The sequence below is a fragment of the Maylandia zebra genome, linkage group LG1, assembly GCF_041146795.1.
Source record: "Maylandia zebra isolate NMK-2024a linkage group LG1, Mzebra_GT3a, whole genome shotgun sequence".
NCBI classification, from domain to species: Eukaryota; Metazoa; Chordata; class Actinopteri; order Cichliformes; family Cichlidae; genus Maylandia; species Maylandia zebra.
This window is the reverse complement of record NC_135167.1, coordinates 7,876,620-7,901,529: the sequence shown is the minus strand read 5'-3', so window position 1 is coordinate 7,901,529 and position 24,910 is coordinate 7,876,620. Positions and strand designations below refer to the sequence as shown.

At 38.2% G+C, this 24,910-nt stretch overlaps 2 protein-coding genes across 5 annotated transcripts in view; one reads left to right on the top strand and one right to left on the bottom strand.

Annotated features, from left to right (window-relative positions):
- The window catches only part of LOC101466477 (uncharacterized), a 35,715-nt gene extending 28,341 nt beyond the window's left edge, over positions 1-7,374 (top strand). For all 3 annotated transcript variants that reach the window (XM_004539737.5, XM_004539738.6, XM_004539739.6), the window contains 2 exons: positions 519-574; positions 2,815-7,374. In XM_004539737.5, the coding sequence (XP_004539794.3) occupies positions 519-574; positions 2,815-3,185 (427 nt within the window). In that variant the 3' untranslated portion in view covers positions 3,186-7,374. The remainder of the gene's footprint in view (positions 1-518; positions 575-2,814) is intronic.
- Positions 7,375-8,324: 950 nt separating this feature from the next.
- LOC101467135 (AT-rich interactive domain-containing protein 3B) overlaps positions 8,325-24,910 on the bottom strand; it is a 58,635-nt gene continuing 42,049 nt past the window's right edge. For both annotated transcript variants that reach the window (XM_012919842.3, XM_023153140.3), the window contains exons 5-9: positions 19,310-19,493; positions 17,058-17,317; positions 14,432-14,704; positions 13,574-13,666; positions 8,325-12,424 (exon numbers count right to left, since the gene is read on the bottom strand). In XM_012919842.3, the coding sequence (XP_012775296.1) occupies positions 12,222-12,424; positions 13,574-13,666; positions 14,432-14,704; positions 17,058-17,317; positions 19,310-19,493 (1,013 nt within the window). In that variant the 3' untranslated portion in view covers positions 8,325-12,221. The remainder of the gene's footprint in view (positions 12,425-13,573; positions 13,667-14,431; positions 14,705-17,057; positions 17,318-19,309; positions 19,494-24,910) is intronic.

Genomic DNA, 24,910 nt, shown 5'->3' with positions numbered 1-24,910 from the left:
GATAAAATGTTGTCAAGGTTCACTTCATATTAATCCTCCACTTATGAAAAGATCAGGCTAAGTTGCCCACAGATGGGGAGAAATCCCTTTTTCTTGACAGTTAAGAGGGATAACAAATTTCAGAATATTAGTAATAGTAAAACTCCTAAAAACTCCAAACCATGTAGATGTGGAAGCTCTCTTGGAGCACATTTATGAGTGGGGACAGTACTATATGTTGTAATGTTACAGTTATTGAATCATTCCACTTTTTTTCTTTTGATCTGTTTAGATTTCCTTTTGCTTCAAAATCCCAGTACAGTCAAAGAGTGTTGTGTGAATGAAAAATACTGAAGTTGGTATTGACTATCTTACACACTACCAAAAATTATTTTCTAATCAAAGATGTTTTAGTTAGAAAACAATATACACAGATCAAAACTTTCCACTGGTTCCAGTAACATGTTAATTTTTTTAAATCGATTGTTAAGCATAATCATTCCATACGGCCTAATTTACTCATAAATTATCTTTTTCAGGGGGAGCTGGCATGATGCAGCCACTGGGGACCTTTCCGTCTGTAATGAGCACAATGGTATTTAAATTCATTTCAGTTTTACTTTACTGCATAATGCCTATTCACAACAAAACTAATCTTGGGACACTTTAAGGTGAAGACCCTGCATAGCAGAGGAAAAACCCAAAGATCAAACGATAGTCTATGAACAATCATAGAAGGAATTGTTTAAATATTTTGGGGGTATTTGAATTTTATTTTCCTGTATTCCGAACACAAGAGCTATTAGATGCACCACAAAACAATACAGTGCTGTATACACTGGTAGTTGGTACTTTCTTAGCTGAAAATTACCCAAATGTATCCTCTCCCTTTCTTATCTTTTGTGATGCTAGTTCAGAAACCTAATACAAAAACTAAACACAGTTTGTGAGGCCTGTTAGTGTTATCATTAACTGTCCTTTAACTGTTTATATATTTATCTGATATTTAAGAATTACACTATTGGCTTTATTATATAATATAAATGTATTATTTTTTATTAGGTAGTCTAAAAATCTAAGATTGAGTAAAAGGGCCATTTTAGCTGTAGCCCAGGAGCATGATCGTAATTTCCTACTATTTTCTGTCTTTGGTTCACTTGAATAGATTTGAATGGTTTGCCATTCAAAATAATCTTTATTTAATTTTTACCAGATCATGAAGAAGCCCTTCAGTTCAGTTTCTCTTCCTCTATTATAAAACTGACTGATAAAGAAATGCCTGGTGTCATAACAGTAATTATCAAACGTACATGTAAAAAATTTTTTTAAATGTGGTTAATTATTAACTAACTCGACAAACTCTCACAAAGAGCTGAGTCAATGCAGTTGAGCAGTAAAGTCTGTTGATTGGCATTAGAGGAAAAATGGCTAAAATGTGGATTGTTTAAATGCAGAATGGACAGCATGAAAGAAAAATAAGGATTTTTTTTTATCTTATATTGGTGTGAATTGTGTAAAGCTACTTTAGCAGAGTCAAAACAAGAGCAAAATAAGTGAATGGAAAAATATCACAATACACTTATACATAATTCAATTATAGGTAGGAAACTGATCTCTTATAAAGTTATAAAAGTCTTTGCAAAATATACTGTGTAGATGTATGAGCATATGCAAGCGCATAAAGACCCCGCTCTCGCTTCCTCTGTGGTTTCCGTTAGTAACCCATGGCGCTGTTTCCTCATATACAAAGCAAAAACAAAAAAAATCAACAGCAGCAACACAAGTAACACAAGCTCTGTCTATACACTAATCAAACATTTCAAATACGGCAAAATGTATGTTAAAAGGATAAATTAATACACTCGCAGCACATTTTTGAGTGACATATTTCAGAAAACCTACACAAGTAATGTAACACACAAATTTTCCAGCAAATTGATGCAAACCGCAAATTCAAGACAGAACCAGAAACCAGTTACCACCAGCCAATAAGACTCATTTGAATAGCTTGGTAGGTGAGAGTGTGCACATTGTATTCCTCCATATGCAAGGGGGATTCAAACGCACAGCAGACAGCATAGCCTTTATTCATCATAGTTTAGCTTCCTGTCTCGCCAAATAGGTCACACGTTAAGGGGAACAAAAACTAGATTTGTTTCTTCTTATAGCTGTGCATCTGTATGCCACACGCTTCTGCAATGATACTCATCATTGGTGCCATCTGTGGTCAAATGTGCTTCAGTTTTAATCTTATCAACATCTTAAGATCATGTTTATCTGAGTTACTAAAAAAAGTTTTTATTCCACAACTTGTGCTTTCATCATTACAAACATTTACCCTTTAAAATTTAAATAATTTACATTAATAATATCTCATAGTAATCCTTTTATGTTTATTTGCATATGATATAGTTCTTCTATTTTATTCTGTTATTCTTTATAAATACTTCCAACCCTTATAGCTGATCAACTTCCTCTTTTAACTTGAAGGCTTTAAAAGGAGAAGTTCTCTTATGCTTTATATTCTATAATTAACAACTGAAACACTTACACACCATTAGGTATTTGGTGCAGTGGAAAACTCAAATGCATAAATAGACACAATGTCAGTTTTACACTATGTAAACAATGATTGTTAAAATATACAACCGCATTTTCTCTGTTGTTTGCTTTAAAGCTACATTGCCCTTGGTCCTTATATGAACATTCACCTGAGGGAAGGAAACCAGTTTGATTTAGGTTAACTACACTACATTTGAAATCTGACTGGTTTAAAAATAAACAGACAAAACGAAAAGCAGAACTGAAGTTGTCCCTCTTCTGTTGTTTCCACAGCATCAAATTATACAGGTGACCCAGTCCCAGTCCCACGTTACTCAAAGTATTTCCTTCAATGCCCAGTGTCATCCCGTCATGCTCAGTACAGTTGGCAGCACGATGAAAACTCTACAGCCTGTAGCTCGGTGAAAGAGCAGTGCCTTTATCTGATTGACAACATGGACAGTGAGTGCAAGGGAACTTACAAATGTATATCACAGGAGATGGGTTACAGTAAAGTCCTGGTACAGTACGAACTACAGGTGGAGAATGACGCGAAGACCCAACAGTACCGACAACTGTGGCCGAATAAGGCAGAGGGCCGAAAGACAAGCCCAGTGATCTGGGTTTGTGTAATGATGGCTCTGATTAAGAGTTTGTCCTTTTAGTTCCTCAGTGATGTAAGTTAGAGGCTGAATCTGTGATTGTCTAAAATCCGAAATTTGTTACAATTACTGTTTTTTTCAGTGACATTTATTGTTTCTTTCCTTCCATTAATTAACTGCACTTCCAACATCTGTGTAAACATCTGTAACAGCTGTGGCTCAGTCAGGTAATGCAAGCCATTCGCGTTATTTTGTTTGGTTTTTCCAGTGCAATATCAACTCTCTGCAATATATGTCGTTTTTTTTAAACAAATAATGACCTTATGAATTGTATGAAAATGTAAACATTCTTTTAACTCTTTCTTTACAAATTGCTAAGAAGCCCTTATGTGTTTTGAAAAGACTGCCAGTGTTTTAGAGCATTTTTATTCATGCACATGTTGCATTATGAAACTTTCTATTTCTAATCTTTACTGTTATTGACGTGCTGTGAAAAAATATTTGGCCCCTTTCTGATTTTTTTAAGTTTTTTGTGAAAAAGTAACTGGTTCTGCCAACCTTTGCAGCAAGAACTGAAATCAAGTAATTGCAATAATTGGCAATCACATCACTGTAGAGACATTTTTGACCATTCTTTTTTGCATAATTGTTTTAAATCAGACACATTATTTTGTGGAGTGGCCTTGAGCCAATCACAGAGGAATTTGCTAGTGTGTTTCTGATCATTCTCCTGCTGCATAACCCAAGTGCACCTGAGCTTCCGGTTACTAATTTATGGCCTTACATTCTCCTCCAGGATCCTCTGGTAGAGATCAGAATTCATGGTTCTGTTATGGCTAGTCCCCAGACAATCACACTTCCCACCACTATGTTGTTTCTCAGCTGTGTCTTTAGATTGTGGCCTGATGGGTTGCTTTTTGAGATCTGTTAGCTGCTTCTCTTTGTCAGACAGGCTCTATTTAAGTGAACCTTTGTCTAAAGTTTGTTTGATGATCTGAAACATTTAAGTGTGACGAATGTGGAAGTGAATACTTTTTCACAGCACTGAATGTTACATTGGTTTCCTGTAATGTGAAATTTTATCTGAATGTATGTTTCGCACTTTAAAAAATCCTGTCATGTCTGCTACCTCAAGCGTTAGATTTCACAAGACTGAGACCCTGTGTCAGTTTTAACATTCACACATCTTTTGTTAATAGCAGCTATTGTTGAAGGCTGTTTCTGCATCAACACATTTTTTTTGTCCCTCAGGTTTCAAATTGCAAATAAGTTGCTGCACTGCCAAATACTTGAGCTGACAGTACAAAGTACAAATGCCAAATTAATTTTATTAGATCTTTTGTTCTGTGATGCCTAGCAAAATACAGGAGAGAATACAGTGTGTTATTAAATTCATGCTGTGCTGCAAAATTACCAAAATACTCACTTTCTGATTTCTAATTTGGCCCAACACAGCAAGCTTTTCCACATTTAGTAATCGCAGGCCATAAATTATTTGTAGTTAATTATATTTCATTTGTTTGCTTTTATCTTTTTTGTATTTATTTTTTTTGATCAGTGGTTTTATTTTGCTTATTTTAAACTTGCACTTCGGTCGGCCTTGTTACCTTTAAATATGCCAACCTTAATGAAATTGACCACTGGGTGGATGGATGTGTGGGGCTGTTTGTAGATGGAGGTTGTGAATGCAATACAGGGTTGTGTCTGTGCATATGTGTGTGTGTTTTCATGCAAATCTTTCATAATCTATTCAGTATCAGTGAATTTCACTTTTGAACTTTGAGCTTTTGAACTGATCTGTACGTTTAAAAAAACATACATAAGCAAATCTTATATAGTGTACATAGTTTTTCCATATAAGGATAATTCTTTTTTATGCCACAGCTTCCTTCCTTTTTTTATACCGAGTTTAGTTCGTCAAAACCTGACTAAATCTTTAAAAAGAGAATAGCTGCCACCATGAATCATTTCCATGTTTCAGTCTCAGAGGAACTGTGATATTTACCTTCCTTAAAACATACCTGTATTGAAAAAGCACACACACACAGTTTATAAGTAATTAACTTTTATACCAGAAGTTGCATACGAAAGTTGAATGTACATATTGTAATGCTACACACCAGTTATTGAATGTTCCGCCTGAGTATTTTCAATGTCATCATTATGACACTGTGAAACTTAACGTGACATTCTGACTGGGAAAAAGTTACTCTAGAAAAAATGCCAGCCAATGAGAATACAATCATAGGGTAGTGAAGCCTGTTCTGCAGACACTGAATGGGGGTCCCGGTCACAGAAGGCTGGAACCTATCCCAGCTGTAAAACAGTGACAGACTGGGTGCACCCTGGACAGGTTGTCAGTCTGTTGCAGTAATGGCGATCATAATAAACAAAGTGACTGTAAAATATTATCATTATACCATATTATTCTACCTTGTACAACGTGGTGTTGTTCATTCTGTTCCATGTTTTAGATTTCACAAGCTCTATTTAGCAGCTGGACATTGATTGGAGACTGAAGTGCTAATTTTAAATTAGGACCAAAAAAGACCAGTTCCCTCTACTTCCTGATTTCTAGTGTGTGAATGTGTTTATAGTGGTGTGTGTGTGTGTGTTTTCTGACTTGCAAAGTGGCAGCAATTTTGTACATATTCAAAATATGTATTTTTTTTTTACAAGCAGTCCTGGTAGGTGTAGTCTTTTTCTTTCAACAGCCTTGCCACGTGCTAGGTTAATTCATTTTTGTGTTGCATTGTTGTTGTTGCTGTTGTTTTTTTAATATATATATATATATATATATATATATATATATATATATATATATATATATTGCTTGTTGTTTTAGCTGCACCCACGCTAATATTGTTCTGTGTGAAAAAGACAAATAAAACAGCTGTCCAGACAGCAAATTTTGTGGTCACACTGGTCCTTCTGTGGGTGCAAAGGTGCAGGGGGCCACATTTGTGTTGTGCTCTGTTTTCCCCTACCATGCTGTAACAGTGAGCATCATGATATATTTAATAGGGTTTAAAACTAGAGATGGAGACAAAGTCATTAGGACGGTAATCCGTAAAATCAACAGAGCTGTGGACATGTTTAAGATTACTATAGAACCACTTTTTTTTGCAACCATAGGAGTCACTCCTTTGTTCTGGGCATTACTAATAATTAAGGTTTTTTTTCTGCTTTTCAGCCCTGAAAAATATGTTCATATGTTTCTGTATAGTGGTGTGAAAAAGTGTTTCCCCCCTTCCTGATTTTTTTGTATGTTTGTCACACAAATATACAAAAGTTTACACAAGTTAACATGAAATGCAGTTTCTAAATGAAAGTGTTTATTATTAAGGGGAAGGACATGAAATTTCAAAGCTACATGGCTCTGTGTGAAAAAGTGGTTGCTTCCTAAATCTAATAACTGGTTGGGCCACCCTTAGCAGCAACAGCTGCAATCAAGTGTTTGTGATTACTGGCAATGAGTCTTTTACAGCACTGTGGAAGAATTTTAGGCCACTCATCTTTGCAGAATTGTTATAATCCAGCCACAATAGAGGGTTTTAAAGTGTGAACTGCCTATTTAAGGTCATGCCACAGCATCTCAATTGGCTTCAGGTCAGGACTTCGACTAGGCCATTTCAAGTAATGACATGGGGATCTGAAATGTGACAAATATGCAAATAAAAAAAAAAAAAAAAGGAACCATGAAAGTGGCAAACACTTTTCACATCTCCATATGTATGCACCATTGACTATTTATATCAGTCTATGACACATACTATAAAGTGTAAAAGTCGAGCACAGATCAAAGTGCTGCTTTTGAAGGGCTGAATAAATTGACTCAGGAAGAGTTTAAGAACTTCAAGACTGGAGACACAGTTTGGGGGCAGACTGGAGAGGGCAGACTGCCCCCAAACTGTGGATCTGATGGTGCAGCATCATCCCCAACATGCTGTGTACATCACCATAGAGATTTTAAGGGGCCATCAACAGGAACGATCTGCCTGAGCATCTGTCAGTTATTAACATGAGAGCTCTGATATAACCAGGTCCTCCTTCATTGCGGCTCCACCTACATAACGTCACCTTCTCAGTTCCCACAGCTCCACGTTCATCAACTCAAAATACAAATTCATGTTTGCTTGTTAATGATCAATAAACTTGTTTTGTGTTTTTTTTTTTAAGTCTATGAAACACACTGGGCTGATGGAAAGATAAGAATTGTTACTGCTTGTATTACATTATTTCCTGAACACAATGTTCCTGGAACTTGCTGGTTTGCAAGTGTTGTGTCTTCATAGTCCCTTGAGAAACCAATAACAACTCACACTGCTAAACCAAAGATTTCAGTCTTGAGACATAGTACTGTGCAAAAACCTTGAGCCACCTCGCATTTATTTCTATTTTGCTAGTAAAAAGAGGAAATACAATAGGTGCAGCTATTTATTTAAATGTGTAAGCATATATGAAAATACAATATATAAGACATAAAACAGAGTGTGTAGAATTCTATATTTGATAATTACTACATACATTAATTCTTCCAAATAGTCTGAACTCTCTCAAGCAAGCCTTTGTATAATTTGTTTAAGTTGTCTTCAGAAATGTTCTCCAGGCTTCTCGAAGGACATTCAACGCTAGTCTTTGGAGGCCTGCTGACTTTTATTCCATTTGCTGTCAAGATCACACAGTGCCTGAATAATAGTGAGGCAAAAGCTTGCTTTTACTTTTACATCCCTACTGCCACTGGCTGAAATGCAGGCCCAAGCCATGACACGGCCTCCAATGTGTTTTACAGTTCAAATCAAAAATTTAACATTTGCATATTCTTGATTCCACATGACCTGCTGTCTTTCAAAATCTTGAAGATCACCTAAGAAAACAAGAACAACAAAGAAGACACCCTAGCCATTTAGTGAAGCAAAGTATAAAGAAACAAAGGGTGACTCGACACTTTTGCACAATACTGTACTTCTTGGTATTGGTATTGAAATGACTTAACCTAATAAGGACTGTTTACGAAGAGAAAGTTAGCTTTACTGGAAATTAACTTGAAGGATTGTAAAAATGCTTTTCAATATTTAAGCTTCAAGGCAAAAATGTACAATAAGCCCCCCCAAGAGTGTTGATTGCATGTTAGTGTGTTCCTATATGGTGATCTCAGATGAAAAAGGGGGAAAGAAAGCAACTAACCAACACACAGGGACATAGGATATAAAGTAAAACTTTATCATGACATACAAGTTAAAAGCCCTGAGAACCATATCTTTATATTAACTGATATGAACAAAACTGAATGTGTGAAAACCACTTTAGAAAAGTGCTCCTCATAAATACAATCAGCACAAACCAGTTTTTACAAGCATTCATGTTTTGTCCTATTTTTTGTTTGCTTTAATCAAAGAGAAAACTATAATATCAGTAATATCATTATTATCATGTCCATAATAATAATAACAGTACAAAAATATGCACAAACCCCACAGTTGAATTAATATACGGAGCATTGTACAAGCCAAAAACAACATAAAATTGATAAATGAGGTATTCAATAACCACTTGCATATGCACCTGTTTGTACACAGATCAGGTTAGTTTTTAAACAATTTAAAATTGAACTGACTCCAAAATCAAAAGGTTCCGCATACTTCCAACTTCACAGCTTCCTGAGTAACGAGACCTTGCCATAATGCAGTTATTGACGACAAAAAGAAAAAGAAAAGAGACACCAAATCCAAAGTAGCATTCTGTGAAGTGACCGCAGCTTCTATCAGCATTTATCCCTCAATGCAGCTTCAACATCATATGCAACACTGAATGCAGCTCCCTGCCCTGAGGTAATGTGGTATGAAGAAGTGGAGGGGGGGCACACACACTCACTCACACTCCACACATGGATGCAGGTATACAGGCACAACACATTATACATAATGCACCTATCCATACAAGTGGCAAGTGACAGGAGCCTTGAAAGACAGTGACCAGAGTGGTTGCCGGGTTGAAGCAAACACTGAGGAAGAAAAGTGACCCTTTACTCAGTCTATGAGGAACCACCAAAAATGCCCTTCAACCTCGGAACAAACCGGAACTGTACGAGTATATAGCAGAAAAATGTGGATAAACCTTATCTACTTAAATATTTCTTAAAAGTCATTTTTCACCTCCTCATTCAGCATTAAAAAAAAAAAAATTCACCAGTGGCGCCACCTGCAGTGCCTTTAATGTTATTACTTACTCAATATACTGCACCTGCTTGCACACACACACAAACACACTAATGTACAAAGGCAGTGAAGCTACATCATCAAACAGTCATTGCTTAGAATGAGCACAAGAAACAGAAAGAATGGACTTGGAAAACAGAAAATATTTTAGTGGCAGCCTAAATAATGCAGATTGTTACTAAAAGCAAGGTCCACCAGGAAAAGGGAAAAAACAAATAAATATCAAAACTCACTTGATAACACAAGAAACTGAGGGATAACTTGTGTCTAACGTGTGATTTTTAAAATAAAATAAAAAAAAAGGGGGGGGGGGGGGCAGCAAAACGATTAAGCCTGAAGAGAAAAACTTTCATAGGGAAGCCTGCATGGACTGCATCTCACCAGCAACTAATTTTAAGGCAGCATCTATACTCCTCACCTTTTATAAAATACAGTTATGTGTCATACAAGGTTGCGAAGGCTATACTGACAGACTAACAGCGCAGTTCTCAAAGGTTCTTAAACCCTGACCTGCGATCTGCACTGCAAAACCTGACACATAATTGCTAAAATACAATCTAAGAAAAGCAACAAAGCTGCCCACCTCAGACCACACTAGGCGTAAAAAGGTCTAAACAGTTAAAATGCCTTACATTCAACACAAGTAAAGCTAGAAAATGTTGTTCTTTTGTGGGGTTTCAATGCTTTTAAAAAAATCTTTAAAGGGAGAAAAGCATCCTACAATAACATGTTCATCATAATCAAGCTGTGCCTGGGGTAAATTGATAAAAGAAAATGCGGGCTACTGTCCACATTGTCTGTGAGGGACTGCACAAACAGGTTAAACAAACTATTCAAATGCAACTGTTAATGAGGCCACTGTATCCGGCCTTCAGTTTTAAATAATGGAATCTGTTAAAAGGGTCGAATATGCCCACCTGTACAAGTCATGTAATTGGGTTTTCAGTCTTTACAGTTTTAAATGCACTTTCCACTAACTAATTGTGAAAAAAAACCTCACAGTCAGTTTGAAAGAGTCTGAAAGAGACACCTTTTGCAGTCCAACACAGACCTGCTTGCTGTGCATCAGCATCCTGTTAGCAGGATTGTACAAAGAGTTCATAAGGACTGACTGTGCTAGTCTTTGGTATGTAGCTGTGCAATAACCAGAGGATGGAGGTGTAAAAAAAAACAAACACTGGTCACATGATTGTTCAAATGCATATCATGATTTTGCCATTGTCACAAAAAAGATGCAATTTCAACATACACAGTCAAACTTAAGGTTGTTTTCTTACCCCTATGGAAACACCATTGGTTTTTTTTTTTGTTTTGTTTTTTTAAGAAAGAAAATTAACATGTCAATGAAAAAATAACTTGTCTGTTCCTCTCTGCTGAAAAAGCACCTCAGATATATCATTCTTCTCAGACAACCTGATGAACCTAAAAAAGGGGGAAAAAAACAAAAAACAAAGAAGAAGCAAGCATGAAACACGTTCTACAAGTAAATACAGGAGAAATATATCAAGCCCATCCCACTTCTTTGTCCCCAAAAACCACCAGCAGTGTGACAGCACGTCCATAACAGTTTCAGTTCACGTAGGATTCGGGGCGTCAAGTCTCGATGGCTTCACAGCCTTTTGAGGTATGTAGTGTTACTCTCCTTTTCAGAGAGTCTGATGAGGTATTTTTGAAACAGTCACATAGGCTTGTGCATTCTTCACGTATTAATCCTCTTTTTTTGTGTCTTTTTAAACTGACAGTGATTCCTTGCAGTTGTCACATTGCTTTTCCTGAGAGAGACGCTGCCCCCCCTCCCCAAAGCAGAGAGGCCAATGTGTGGTCAGAGATGACGATGCCACCCAACTCGACATTCAGCTGGAGGAAGGATGCACACAAAAAAATAAAAATAGGGGAACAACAAACTCAAATCTGGTCTGCAGGAGCTAGGAATGCCTCAGTATTACCTCTCTGTACCGCTATGGGTGAAACACAAATCGCAAGCTCTAACGGGCCTGTTACTGTTAACCCAACTTTGTGCGCGCACGTGGAGCTGAAACTACTTAAACTTTAGCTTTGCAACCTTTCTAATGGACTTCTCAAGAGCTCAACTGAGGGCAGCTGAAAGGATGAAATGAGGTATTTAATCTGCTGATCTACAGTATCAGATCATCACCAGTTTGACGCCACAGCACGTTGAAGACACCTGAGCAGCCCCAGTTGGAGGCCCATCACTGTGAGGGGGGGTGCTCTGTACACAGGTTTCCACTGGTGACAGTTACCCAACTTCCCCTGATTGCAACTAGGTCAAAAAGAATATAAAAATAAAGTTGATTCAGGTTAAATATACTACAGCTCCTGAGGTAAAGACACCACTGCAGGTTATTTGATTTGAGGTATGTAAAAGGAGAAAAACTAAAAAAAAAAAAAAAAAAAAAACTAAAAAAAAAATCATTCTAAAACACAAAATCAAAAAAAGACAACAAAATGGCAACAAACAAACAAAATGTTCTAAGATAAAACTTTTCAAGTTCGGTTGTGACTACACCTGTCAGTGGGTTTTGGCTGAGCTGATTGTGTTTAGCATGTCGATTAGGATTAACAAGTATATATATGTGATGTGTGTCTGTGCATGATGTGGTTGTAGTGTTGTGTTCCTATGTGTATGTGCGTGTGTGTGTGTGTGTGTGTGTGTGTTAGATCAAAATAAAATGCATAGCAATTTATTTTGGATATATCATTAAATTTTCAGGCTCTGTGTTCATGATTGGACAGCCAAGACAGGTTGATGAGGTATTTGTTGTGCAACAGTTTCTTTTCGGTTTCTTATTGTACTGTATATTCATGCTGGGCCTCCTGCAGGAGCAGAGGCCTGGGGAGAAGGTACAAAGGGCAGCCTGAGTTAGGGTGACCCGGTGGGGGTCGGCTCAGCCGAGCCGGGACCCTTGGAGGAGGAGGAGGATGCGGGGCTGAGGCTCTGGGCCTGAGGTGCGGAAAAACCAAAGCTTGCGCTGGTTCCAGCAGGGGAGGCTGAAACAGCAGTAGCAGTAGCAGCAGACACAGATGGCCCCGGGGCCCCACCAGACTTCTGGGCGAACAGGGTTCCTAAAGAAAAAGGAGAAATGTCATTAGTTAAAAATGAACATTGATGCTTGAATCCTTCCAGAGGTTAAGCAAAATAAATTTACCTAATCCCACCCTCGTATCTACTCCAGTTAATTCCGGTGTACCCCAAGGCTCTGTCCTGGGTCCTTTACTTTTTATCATCTATCTCCTACCCCTAGGTAATATTTTTAGGAAGCATAACATCCAGTTTCACTGCTACGCAGATGACACCCAGCTCTACCTATCCTCCAAACCCACAGCTACTCTCCCACCCACATCCATTTCTGACTGTTTAAGTGAAATCAAGGTCTGTTTTACTCACAACTTTCTTAAACTTAATGGCAATAAAACAGAATTCATTTTAACAGGCACCAGATCAAAACTGACTACAGTTCCAACCAGTCTTTCGTTATCCATTGATAACTCTGTTGTCACACCCTCCCCTCAGGTTAAGAGTCTTTGTGTCATCCTCGATAGCACTCTGTCCTTCACAGCACATATAAATAATATCACTCGGTCTTCCTACTTTCATCTCCGTAATATTAACCGTCTTCGTTCCTCACTCACACCACACAGTACCGCCATACTTGTCAATGCTCTTGTCACATCTCGTCTGTAATTCTCTTCTCTATGGTTTACCTCATAAATCCCTCCATAAACTGCAGTTGGTTCAAAATACAGCTGCTCGTATTATTTCCAGAACTAGATCCACTGAACATATAACACCTGTTCTTAAACAGCTCCATTGGCTCCCAATTCACCTCCATGTCAATTTCAAGATCCTGTTCCTCACTTTCAAAGCGCTTCATAACCTTACTCCCCCATATCTATCCGATCTTCTCCATACATACTCACCCCTTCGTACACTCCGCTCTTCTTCAGCTTCCCTTCTGTCAGTTCCACCTGCTCGCCTGACTACCATGGGACTCAGAGCCTTTAGTTGTTCTGCCCCGAGACTTTGGATGCACTTCCACTTGCTCTACGGACCACACACTGTCTCACCACTTTTAAATCACTACTCAAAACCCATCTGTTTAGAATTGCACCTGATCTGTCATATTGTTTATGTGTTACTGTAAGGTGACCTTGAGGGTCTGAAAGGCGCCTATAAATAAAATGTATTATTATTATTATTATTATTATACACACCTGAGTAGATTGTGCCATTGACCTCTACTGAGACAGTAATGCTGGAATTTCCATTGGTTGAGATACTCAGAGACATGTCTTGCTGCTTCTCTTCTGAAAAACATAAATAAGAGTGGAGAGATTATTTTTGTGTATTTTCTTTCTTGATAATTTCACCATTAATACATAATATGTATTTAGTCAGTTTCTTGACCCTTGACCCATGACAGTTTATGCTAAACTACACAACTAATGTGCATGATGACAGAATTATTTCCATGGTCAAGAAAAACAATTTAACAACATCTAACCAAGGGAAGAGCACTGTCAGCTATTCCTGAAATACATGAAATTATTCAAATAATTACAGAATAGAATGTATGCAGATTTCTGCAAACTCTTGCTGCAGCTTAAAACATATTAACTGATGGGCTTTGGTAAATCGGTTGCAGCTACATGCTCTGCAACGGAAAACACATTTGTTTTTGGCAGAAGAGTTAGCCTGGTAGGTTTGATGAGAACAAGAAACGAGCTCAGGTTTCCCCACAGAAAGAAAAAATTTAAGCAGTGAAAAGATGTTAACAATATCTTACACTTAAAGATTTTTTTCTGTTGGCTAATGCATGCTTTGCTACCAATCCCATGTACAGCAATAGGTTTGGGTCCATGATAGCAGCATGCTCTTTAGAGATATCCAGACTTTGGAGAATATTGGTGGATATTCACCACAAACATTCACCAAAGTTTACAGATGTCTCAAAACACACTAAAACTGTGATTCCATGATATGATACCTCTAACTTCAATAGAAAAACAAACACTGTATTTCATTTCCAGGGTTTTTTTAGACATAATCTCAACAAACTTCTCAACACTGACCTCTGGTAGGCATAGCAGGGGCTCCCAGACGCAGGTTCATAGGCATTTGGGAAGCCATGGCCAGTAGATTATGTTGGAAAGCCTGCTGCATCAGGCGCTGCTGCTCTTCTGCCAGGCGGGCCATCTTCCTCTCTGGCCCCTCTCCACCACCAGTCTCCAGCTTTTCTCTAAGCTGCTCCAGTGTGGCAGCCCTGGCCAAGCCAGCAACCTGCTGCTGACCCAGAGCCAGCGCCATGGAAGGTCTTGCAGCCATAATCGGTGGGGTCAGATCATCTGGAGGAAAAATGGAAGTTTAGTCTGAATAAGTCAAAAGGAGTGATTCGTGATTCTGTGTAACTTGAAAACTGAAATGCATGAATCTATCAAGGTGAATGTGAAAGGTTATCAGTCCTACCTAATGGGAGCTATAATAGTAAAGCCCACACCTTGATTGGACAAGTGGGTATATGTACTATCCATAGTACTATACTAAACCCAGTACTTAAGGGTTTTTTTTCTACTATAGAAAAGCTGATATGAAGGACCTCAATGTTTTTGCTCAGCCAAATGATTCCAATTTTGTATTTAGGCAACATACATCAGAATGGATGGAAAAACAAAAGTGTGAGGTCTGTGTGTTGGCAAAACAAAACAAAACAAAAATATGTATATGGTTTCTTGCTCTCAGACAAAAGGTAAGCTGGCAACTGGAACTACAAATTTTAATGAAATGATCACAAATGATTATTATGTTTCAAGAAAGGCTTATGTGAGTGCTGTGTGAAAGAGCCTCAAATTCTGCAAGACACCAGAGTTTAGACAAGCCCCAAATGTATCTGTCAAGAAGATCCACAATTTCTAAGTGAAGTAGGGAGACATCTGGTTTTAGGTTACATGTATCATTTCCTTTTCTGGGGCAGTGAAGATAGTACGCAACATCTGAGTAACTGTTATACTGAAATGTCTCCTATTCACAGCCGAATTATAGTAACCCAATCACCCCTATCGGCATGCGTTTCACAGTGGCTACAAGCAGGCAGCATTACTTCACACAATGGGACACTTGAACTACAACATATACAGGTTACCCAGGACTGAACTTTTCTAAAGAGAGGCGCTGGTAACACAACACAAATACTCCGGTAACTTGGTGTTTCACCAGCAAAAACAAATATATACAACAGCCAGAAACTTGTAGGCCCTGACTACGCTTACTCCACAAATGGAGTTGTGTTGATAAATCATGTTTATTCTTTTTATGTGTGCAAGTTAAAGTTATCCACATAAGTTTGCATTATTTCTAAAACATGTTATTTTGTGAAGATTAAAGACTTTGGACTATAAGTACAGGGGTACTACAAGGGTTATTCTCTATAAAATAAAATAAAATAAAATAAAATAAAATAAAATAAAATAAAATAAAACAATCACAGGGAAACAACCTTAAAATAACACCACCACTTCCCAGAAACACAACCTCTAAAAAACCATGGAAAACTCAGTATAGGTTACGGTTATATTTTACTAGTATGTATATCTATCTCCAAAAAAGTTGCATTTTGTGTGAGAAATGTTTAGCTGAACAGCAGAAAAAACAGACTGAATGTCAGATTTTTGCAGAAGACAAGCAAAATTTGTGTCTGAAACTTTATGCTGGACTCCTTTACATTTTTTAACAAATGCATTTGGCTGTGTTTTGGTTCAGATTGTAATGAAAGCAGTATAAGTACACAAAAAGAGAAACAAAGAAGAAACTGCAAGCCTTCTACATGTCTCTAAAACGTTTTGATTAAACTGATCTTTAGCCATCTGATTTAATTTCTGTTGTTATAAATATTTTTTAACGCACTGATTTATAACAAAGTAGAACTGGTTTGTAGCTACATCCAATATATGAGTCAAAATCCTTTTTTTTTTAAATTAAAGCACAGATTCTGCTGGGGTTCACAACTGAGTCGCACACCAACAAAGTTAAAGTAACTTCAGAAAAGATAGCAGTGTAATGACAGTTATCAACCAGATCCCAACTATGTGGACTAAAGGCAAAGTTCACAAAGTGTCCCCAACTATGTTATTAAGCCGTAATAAAGGTGAGGGCCTCGATAGCCTGAGGCAGAATTGGTTCCACCCAGATAACTCCATACATATACAAAGACATGAACACTAAAAATGCACAAACACACAGGGACACACACGGAAGCAGACACTCACATTCACATGGATATTTGACAAAAACAGACCACAATGCTACGAAGTGTCAGGCACCATATGTAGGGAAAAGTCCTCATCAAATTACTAAAACCGGAGCCGTTCCTGTAGCTAATGTTTTATTTTATGGTTTATCAATTGTTTTCACAGGTGTAGTTTTTCAAAACTGCAACAGAGGGCAGCATTTCTCTACAATCTCTTTCAAGTTCTTAACAAGCAGCACCCAGCTATAGTAACCAGTATGAAGTTTCTGATATGAACATTTACTTAGTTCATTGTGGCCTTAATTGATCCAAAGGACCTTTAGACTAACACACAGTATATACATCTGAGAGCTGCCAGATAGGCAACAGAAAGTAAACCCCACTTCTATTTATTAACCAAAGGGCATAGATCAGATTCTGGTGTTTTCTTTAACCTCAAGCTTTCAAACACGTACCTTTCTTCAAAGAGGGTCCCGGTGAGGCCTGAAGGCCATTGATAGCTACTGAGGCCCCCGCTCCCAGACTGGAAAGGTGCATCTTTGGGGGTGAGAGGATGTGGGGAGCAGTGCTGGGAGAGGGAGAAAAGCGGAAGAGGCTGCTGCTGTAGGACGGACGGCGACCCTCACGTCGGTTACTATCGATGGCAGCCTGAAGCTCGCCTGGGGAGCTGAGGCCTTTCCTCTCACACTCATACGGGTACAGGTATTTCATGTACCTTAAGGAAAACGCAAAGCACAGTAACACGTGAGATCACGACAGAAAGATTTGCACAGAAAATATCAGAAATAATATTGTAATATTTGACTACATCAAAACATTACAGCTGAAACATAATATTAAATGAGAGAATCTGTTAGCATGTACAGCAGTGGCATCAGCACCCTTTTTTATGAATATGTAAGAAAAGAAAACATTTTTCTCCTTCTTCCAATATGAAACTGAATATGTCTCATTAATAGCCTGTCAATAGTCTAACATTTTGGTTCTTCAAAAACTGTCCAGTGCTATTTGACTTAAGGTGAACCTATTCTGGTAATTTACTCCTAGCTACTGTTGGGCTCTTCTACAGTAGGCTCCCACCATTTACAGTTTAAAATAGTCCTTATTTTCCAAAGCAAGTTGTGTTAGTTCCATTTCCCTTAACTTCAAGACGACTTTTTTTTCCTCTGACTGGCTGCAAACAAATATTTGCACAGCAAATGGGCGGGGCTTCTCAGACCACAGTTAGAGATGAACACCTGAGATGAACCTATTAACAATTTTCTCACACAGAGAGCTAAGACTAGGCAAAAAAAATTATTACAAAGATTACTTGCACATATGCTAACACACTCTGACCATTTTTTTTTAAGATGAGCATCCAGCACTCTATTAATGTGACAGAACATAAAAAAAGCACACATGGGGACATTTAAAACTGCAGTACATAGATTGGATTCTGCTTCAAGCAATACATGTGCACCGAGAGATGCACTGTTTATCCGAATGTGTATATAGCTCAGTGTATTTGTTCAGATAGTAGAGATAATTCTGTTTTATTTCACTGCGACTTTGTTTTTTTGTCTGTACTTTAGTTTAGAACAAAAAACAGACTGCTTTGAATAAAGACCTAACCTTTTATCTCCAGCAGTGCTGTCACAATGATTCTGTCAAATCCTTTGTGCACGTTCACACATTAAAAACCATTTTCAACTTTATTTCTCTAATATTTGATCCTTACAACAGACATTAGGTTGCATATTTATAAATCAAGCCACTTCAGTAAACTGAAAGTAACCTCCTTTCTTAAATGTATGAATTTATATAGAATTTACTGCTTTAAAGCTTTGCTCAAAACATGTTTGGTGCACTTTGCATGACATCACAGCAGCACTGCAAGTATGCAGAGTCACAGCTCTGCAATGTTTTCCATGCCATAAATGAGCACACTATACACATTATGCGTGCTTACTGCATAATGGTGGGATAGAAGTACCAAAGATCAATAAGAAGCACAAGCAGCAGCATCCATTAGACAGAGCTAGCCGACCAATGCTACACAACAGTCCAGCAACATTAAAAATACATCAAGGCTCATTAGGGATATGTACTGCTGGACAAGATAGAGGTGTTACCTCTGCTAAAGGGTTCCCATCCAGAGAGCGATATAGTTTTAGTCAGGGTTCGACATTATAAGCTGTCAATCAAACCCCACCTTAGTCACTGTGAACTCTGACCAAATTCACATCATTAAATCGATGGAAATCAATCATGTGTGATGTAATGCACTGAGGGGTTCGGGGTAAAGAGAAAAGTTTGGCCAGTGGAGAAAACTTGTGTGTGTGTATAAATACACAGGTATGGGTTCTAATGAATGACATTCATACTCATTCCAACACACAAATCCAAACACTCCTAACAACATGTCTACTTAGAAGCTGCAGCCAGAGCGGATCCTTGCATGTGCGTGCAGGAGGCGTGTTTCCGTATGTATACTAGGAAGTAAAACTAGCTGTCGCAACAATTCTCTAGACAGCTGGAATTATTAAAATAAAAGACATAGTGAGAAGGACAACTGGAAATGATGGCTGAAATGCTCCCGAAATGAACATATTTAGTGCCTGAAGAAGCTTTTGGCTTCCACACGGTGAGGAAAGCTGCTGAAATTCTTTAATCGGTTCCAGCACCTTTAATTAGTTAGCTTTGTGTCACAAATGCAAAGACCTACTGTGTCCGCAGAGTAAAAGCAGCACTGGTGATGGAGGTAGGCAGGTTGAGTCCCTTTGTGATTTCTCTCCAGATCTTCTTATTGATAACCTCGACGAGGCCTCCCTTTTCTGTCACCAGCTTGTACAGCATGTACAGATCTAGGACCTGCTTGGCCATGATTGGAATACGATTGACTGGGGTTCCTACGGAAGACAGGAAAAGAAAACAAATATGGCTCAGTTAATTATAAACAATGTCTTACAAAGGATGTCTTTGGTTCAAAGTGCATTTATGTCTCACATGGATAAAGTTTTTAATACTCAGACATTGAACCTTAACGCTGAGAATGGGCTCTTTCTGACCAAATACTGACACACAATGGAGTTCCCTCTAAAATGAAATACTTTTACCAATAGTCATCTTTACTTTGGAAAAAAAATCTAATAAAAAAATAAGGCGGGAGCAAGGTGGAACAATCCTAATCAGCCGTTTCAAGTTTTTTGTTTTTAATGCACTGAACAACCACTTTGACTGCCACGTCAATTCAAAGCAAGGCAGAGCAGCAACAATAACAGAAGCAGCAGAGAGAATCAACATACTGGCTGTGTTGCTATTTAAGCACAGTGCATGGCTAAAGTTAATGACCATAAACCTTTCCTCTGCTATGTTAAAAAAAAATGGCAGTTGTTTCCAGTTTAATTAGTCACAGTGAGCCCAGCCAGCAGTTTTTCTTTTTCCAGGGCCACTCAGAAGTACTCGTGAACTCCCACGAGCACAACCCTTAGAGTGGTCTGTGGTTGGAACATGCAAAAAGGTGTAAATGTTAATACAATGGAAAAGGACCTGTGTTTAACACTCGAATTTCTGCTGAAATATCTTGACTTGTAGAGACACTAGAGGAGAAAGTCCTGAAGGAATATCTTAATAGCAAAGAGTCACACAAAGAGTCAAGCAAATGTGAGATAGGGGAATCATATGAGTCAATCATGTTGCTACATTGATGCAATTACACAGTTGAGTTCCATGACAGATAGAAATGTGTGTTGGCAGGCATATCTACTTTTTATTGTGGTAAAGTTTTAAAGTGTCCTCACCGTTTTTCTTTCTGGTAAGCAGATCGCAAATAAACATGTGAGCGTTTGTTCAGAGCTCTGGTAGGTTGAGTGAGGCTGATTAGGCCAGCAGTCTGGATTGAGCCAGAAATAAAAGCTGTATTGTGATGAAACACTGAGCATGTGTACTATAAATATAACCTGTGCGAAAACATGCTTAAGCTCATTGTGGGCCAACAACACTAAACTTTAAGCATTTTTATCAGCCTTACATACACATACAGTTTCTGAGTGACATTTGAAGTAAAAGTTATGACTCTTAATTAATTAAAACAGGCACTTTGTCTTGCCAACACAAATCGGCCTAGAGGCAAGAATGACTTTGATTTGAAGTTTTTTCAGTGAAAATTGGATTCTGCTTCAAAATATCAGTCAATGGTGAAGCGCCCAATATACTTTTGTGACCTCTACATATTGTTAAGGGTTGTTAGGATACTGGTTAGACATGGGTGGCAAGGGCTACTTCCTGTGAAATTTGCCTTGAAAACACATTAGCCCAGTTAAGCAATTTAGCTTGACCTGGAAAAGGGGATTCACAAACAACACAAAGCAAAGCTGCTCTAGACTTTTGATACAGATGCATTAATCTTGTCAACAGCTTATCTGCAGCGAAGCTTGCTGGGAGCTTGAGGGGAGGATACGGTGGGTGGATGAAGAGGGAGGGGTAGTGGGCGGTTCCTGTACGAAACAGAATCAAAAAGTGCAATGTGCAACCGTGTAAGCATGAGGCAGGAGGAGGGGACTGAAGGATCGTGACAACCTGCTAATCCACAGGCAGCGGTGGGTAGGGTGTGTGTGTGTGTGTGTGGGGGGGGCTCATGGATAGGCTGGTATAATGAAGCTTATTTAGAGGATTGCACGGAGTAAATCCACACCCCTCTGCGTTACTGCTGCCAGGCCCAGCACAGGGGAATCGTACAGATTTGTCTTCACAGTTAATGCCAGTCAATCCGCCAGCCCCTCCACAGGCTGCTCTTAACCTGGAATTGGACTCATTAATGACTCTGTGAAATAGCAGTGTGATCAGGCCATGAAGATTAGCCCCGATTCATTTTCCTAAGTTAGCAACATGTCTTTAAGCCATGTGCAAAGGTCCTAGGTGAACACATGGACCTTTGGAGTGGGGAGATCAAGACACCATGATGGCACTAGCAAAGCACTATGACCTTTTAAGTGTCTTAATGTTAGTGGTCAAGGAAATCTTTTACTACTACTGTATCCACTGAAAATCAATCGTCTCTAACCTGTTACACAAAAGTCACTATTAACAAGTCTTTCTCTAAACGGGCTTTGGAAGTACAGGCTAACTTTGGTGCTACTTTTTCATTATTCTGTGCACTAATCAAGCCTGAAGGCTTTTGGATCCTGCTGCTAAGGGTTAAGCATTTAAGGACAGTCCAGAAAGCTGGTAGGTACGATAACACATAAAAAGCAGAAAACACCTAAAAGAATACCACCCACACACACACACACACACACACACACACACACACACACACACACACAGACCACCGTATCTGTAAAATGAAGTAAATTAAAAAAGTTCACCTTTATTCATATAAATAAATAACACAGTCGATGGTGACATCTAATGTAGTATTTATAGCTGATGGATTTTTTTTAGTTTGTTAAAGCTGCACAAAATTGTTGTGGGAAAAGGGGATCCTATCTTCACAGCCAATTAATGGAAAATCAAGAGTGAGCTTGTCAAGATGCTAGTTTCTTTTATAGATTATTTGAGTTTGAGTCCTGTGGTAAGAGAGAGAAGATGAGTCGTAGAAAGGAACAAGAATTTGTTTAAGGTTTCTGTTTAAGACTAGGTGTGCATTTCCACTGGATTTAGCAAAACATTAAATTAACCATAATCCTAATGAACAAAAGTCCTACCTCACTTTTTCTTTTGAGGGATATATTTAGAGGGAAGTACTTTTAACCACTTAATCATTATAAGATCATGAATAACAAAACTTAAACTATTAATGTGTCATATTTACAGCCCATTTGTTTGCACCAGACTAGCTGGGCACTAAAAGTTTTACCAGAGTATCGAAGGACGAATTAGTGAATTAGAATTGGGACATTTTTATTTTGGTTACACAGTTGTTGCGCCACTATCTCTGATCATTTGATTATCAAAATAAGTAAATAAAACCTGCTAAAATGATGAAATATGTGCAATAAGGAAGGAAAGAATTGGAGTAATAATAGTGTGGATTAGTTGCTGTGTATTAGAGGGAGTAAGGTGGAAAGAGCAACACCAAATTTAAATTTATATTGTTGCAATGTTGTTTTTTTAAACAGATTTGGATAAATTGCTCATTCACCCCAATAAATGAATGAATAAAATTTTCTAGAATGATTTAAACCGCTCAGTTTTGTTTTCATTTTGGCATGCAGCTTTTTCTTTGGCGCTAATATCTGGGTGAAGGTGCCAGCTTCCATCAAAGTTTGACTTCAAAGCTTGACTGATAGTGAAGCTTGACTGATAGTATATATATATATATATATATATATATATATATATATATATATATATATATATATATATATATATATATATATATATATATATATATATATATATATATATATATATATTAAAAAACACAACATCAACACAAAGCAAAAACCAGCAAAACAGCTGCCATTGGCCAATTGACATGTTCAAATGTAGCAGGTGAAGAATGGAGAGCTTCTACTAAATTTTCTACTAACAAGCAATGCATCAAAAGGACCAGCAGCGCTACGCTGCGACCATCATTCTTTGGTGCAGTGCTGGACATCAATCCTACATTAAACAATTAATACAACTAAGGGGGTCAGAGATCAGCCAGGGGTTATTGATGTGTGAATTAAACTGCAGGTCAGCAGGAAGCCATGTTTTCATACAGGCCAGGCTGTGAACAATGACAGCACAACAAATGAGACAACAACGCTGGCCCCATAGTGACAGGCCAGCAGCTGGTTAGGATTTTTATTCACGCCAACACCTCTGTCATCATTTGCTGTACAATAAAGTCAAAACAAGACTTTATTAATTACATACAATTTTAGAACATAACCCATAAAGCCAAAAAGTTAACAATTTCAGACAGAAGAAAACAAACACAAATATCCATTTATACATCTTCAGTGGACCAGATGTGGTTTTAAAAAACAAAAAAAAAAGGATTAATTATTCCATGTGTGACATCAGTCACGTTTCACATTTCAACATTGCTCAGCCACGTGTGAAAGCAGTGGGAAAACACCTTTAATAATACTGTAATTGAGCAAAAATCACATTAGCAAGGCTTGGGCAGTTAGCCAGAGACAGTTCCCTCATTTGCGAAAACCAGCATGTCACCAGCCTTTGGTGTTCAACATCTGCTCCCTTTCCAACCCTGGAGACATTTAGCTCTAACAGGCTTAATTAGACCAGGCCCAAACATCTCTTTTGATCACAGTGGCACTCTGCCTCGCATGCACTCTGCTCTGGTGGAATACCTGTTCCCACTTCAACCTCAATGCTTAATTTCCACTAGAGAAGACTAGAGACTTTATGATTACCAACACAACCAACACAAGACCATCTCTTCCTCAAGCAGACAGCTATTGGGCGTTTCATCTCTCTGTAAAGACCTGATTTGTCCATTGGTCTGCTCTGAGTCTATCTGTAATTGGCTGCAGGCCTCACCTCCCATCATCCTTTGCCCCGGACTGATTTTTCCCCAGGGACACGGCCATCAGAAGCCTAGTGATTAATGGCACCAGAGGTCAGAGGTCGCTCTGGTGGGAAGTGCCGTGGCTGAGGGCCCCCGAACCACTACCCAACTCTTTCCTCCAACTTCCACCAAGAACACAAGAGCCACAGGGCTAGCCTTCAAACAACTCGACTTCAGACGATAACGGATGCAGATTATAAGGACAAAAATGCAAGAGGAATGTATTCGTGGAACAATATTTTGAGGAGTAAAAACAAATCATTATTCTTATATTTTATAATTAAGATGCTTTCCCGTAATGATTCAAGTGCGTTCAACTATGAAATATAAACTCCTCATCTAAAAAACTCACAATAACACAGTATCATATGAAATAAATAAAACAGTATCTAAAAATCATTTCAGAGGCTTGTGATCACTTCATAAGGAAATATGGCAGAAATAAACCAGATAAAGAAAAAAGAACCCATTTTGCCCTTTTGATGTATTATAATTATTGCTTAGAGAGAGAATAAAATGCATGACTTTGTATCTAAATGACCAAAAAAAAGGAACAAGTTCATTTTATCTGACCTCTGACCTATTTTTAGCAGGAAACAGCTGTTCACATTACAGGGTCTGTATAATAAATCAGTTGTGTGCCCCTGACGCCAGTAGTGGTAAATTAAATATTGCTGACTTCACTTGATGGGCATTTCTTTAAATAATTAAGTGACAGCCTGACAGCCTTACAGCGGACAACACACAGGAAATGAATTTTTTACTAAATGAACATTGACTGGTGTGAGGTTTCACTGTCATCTA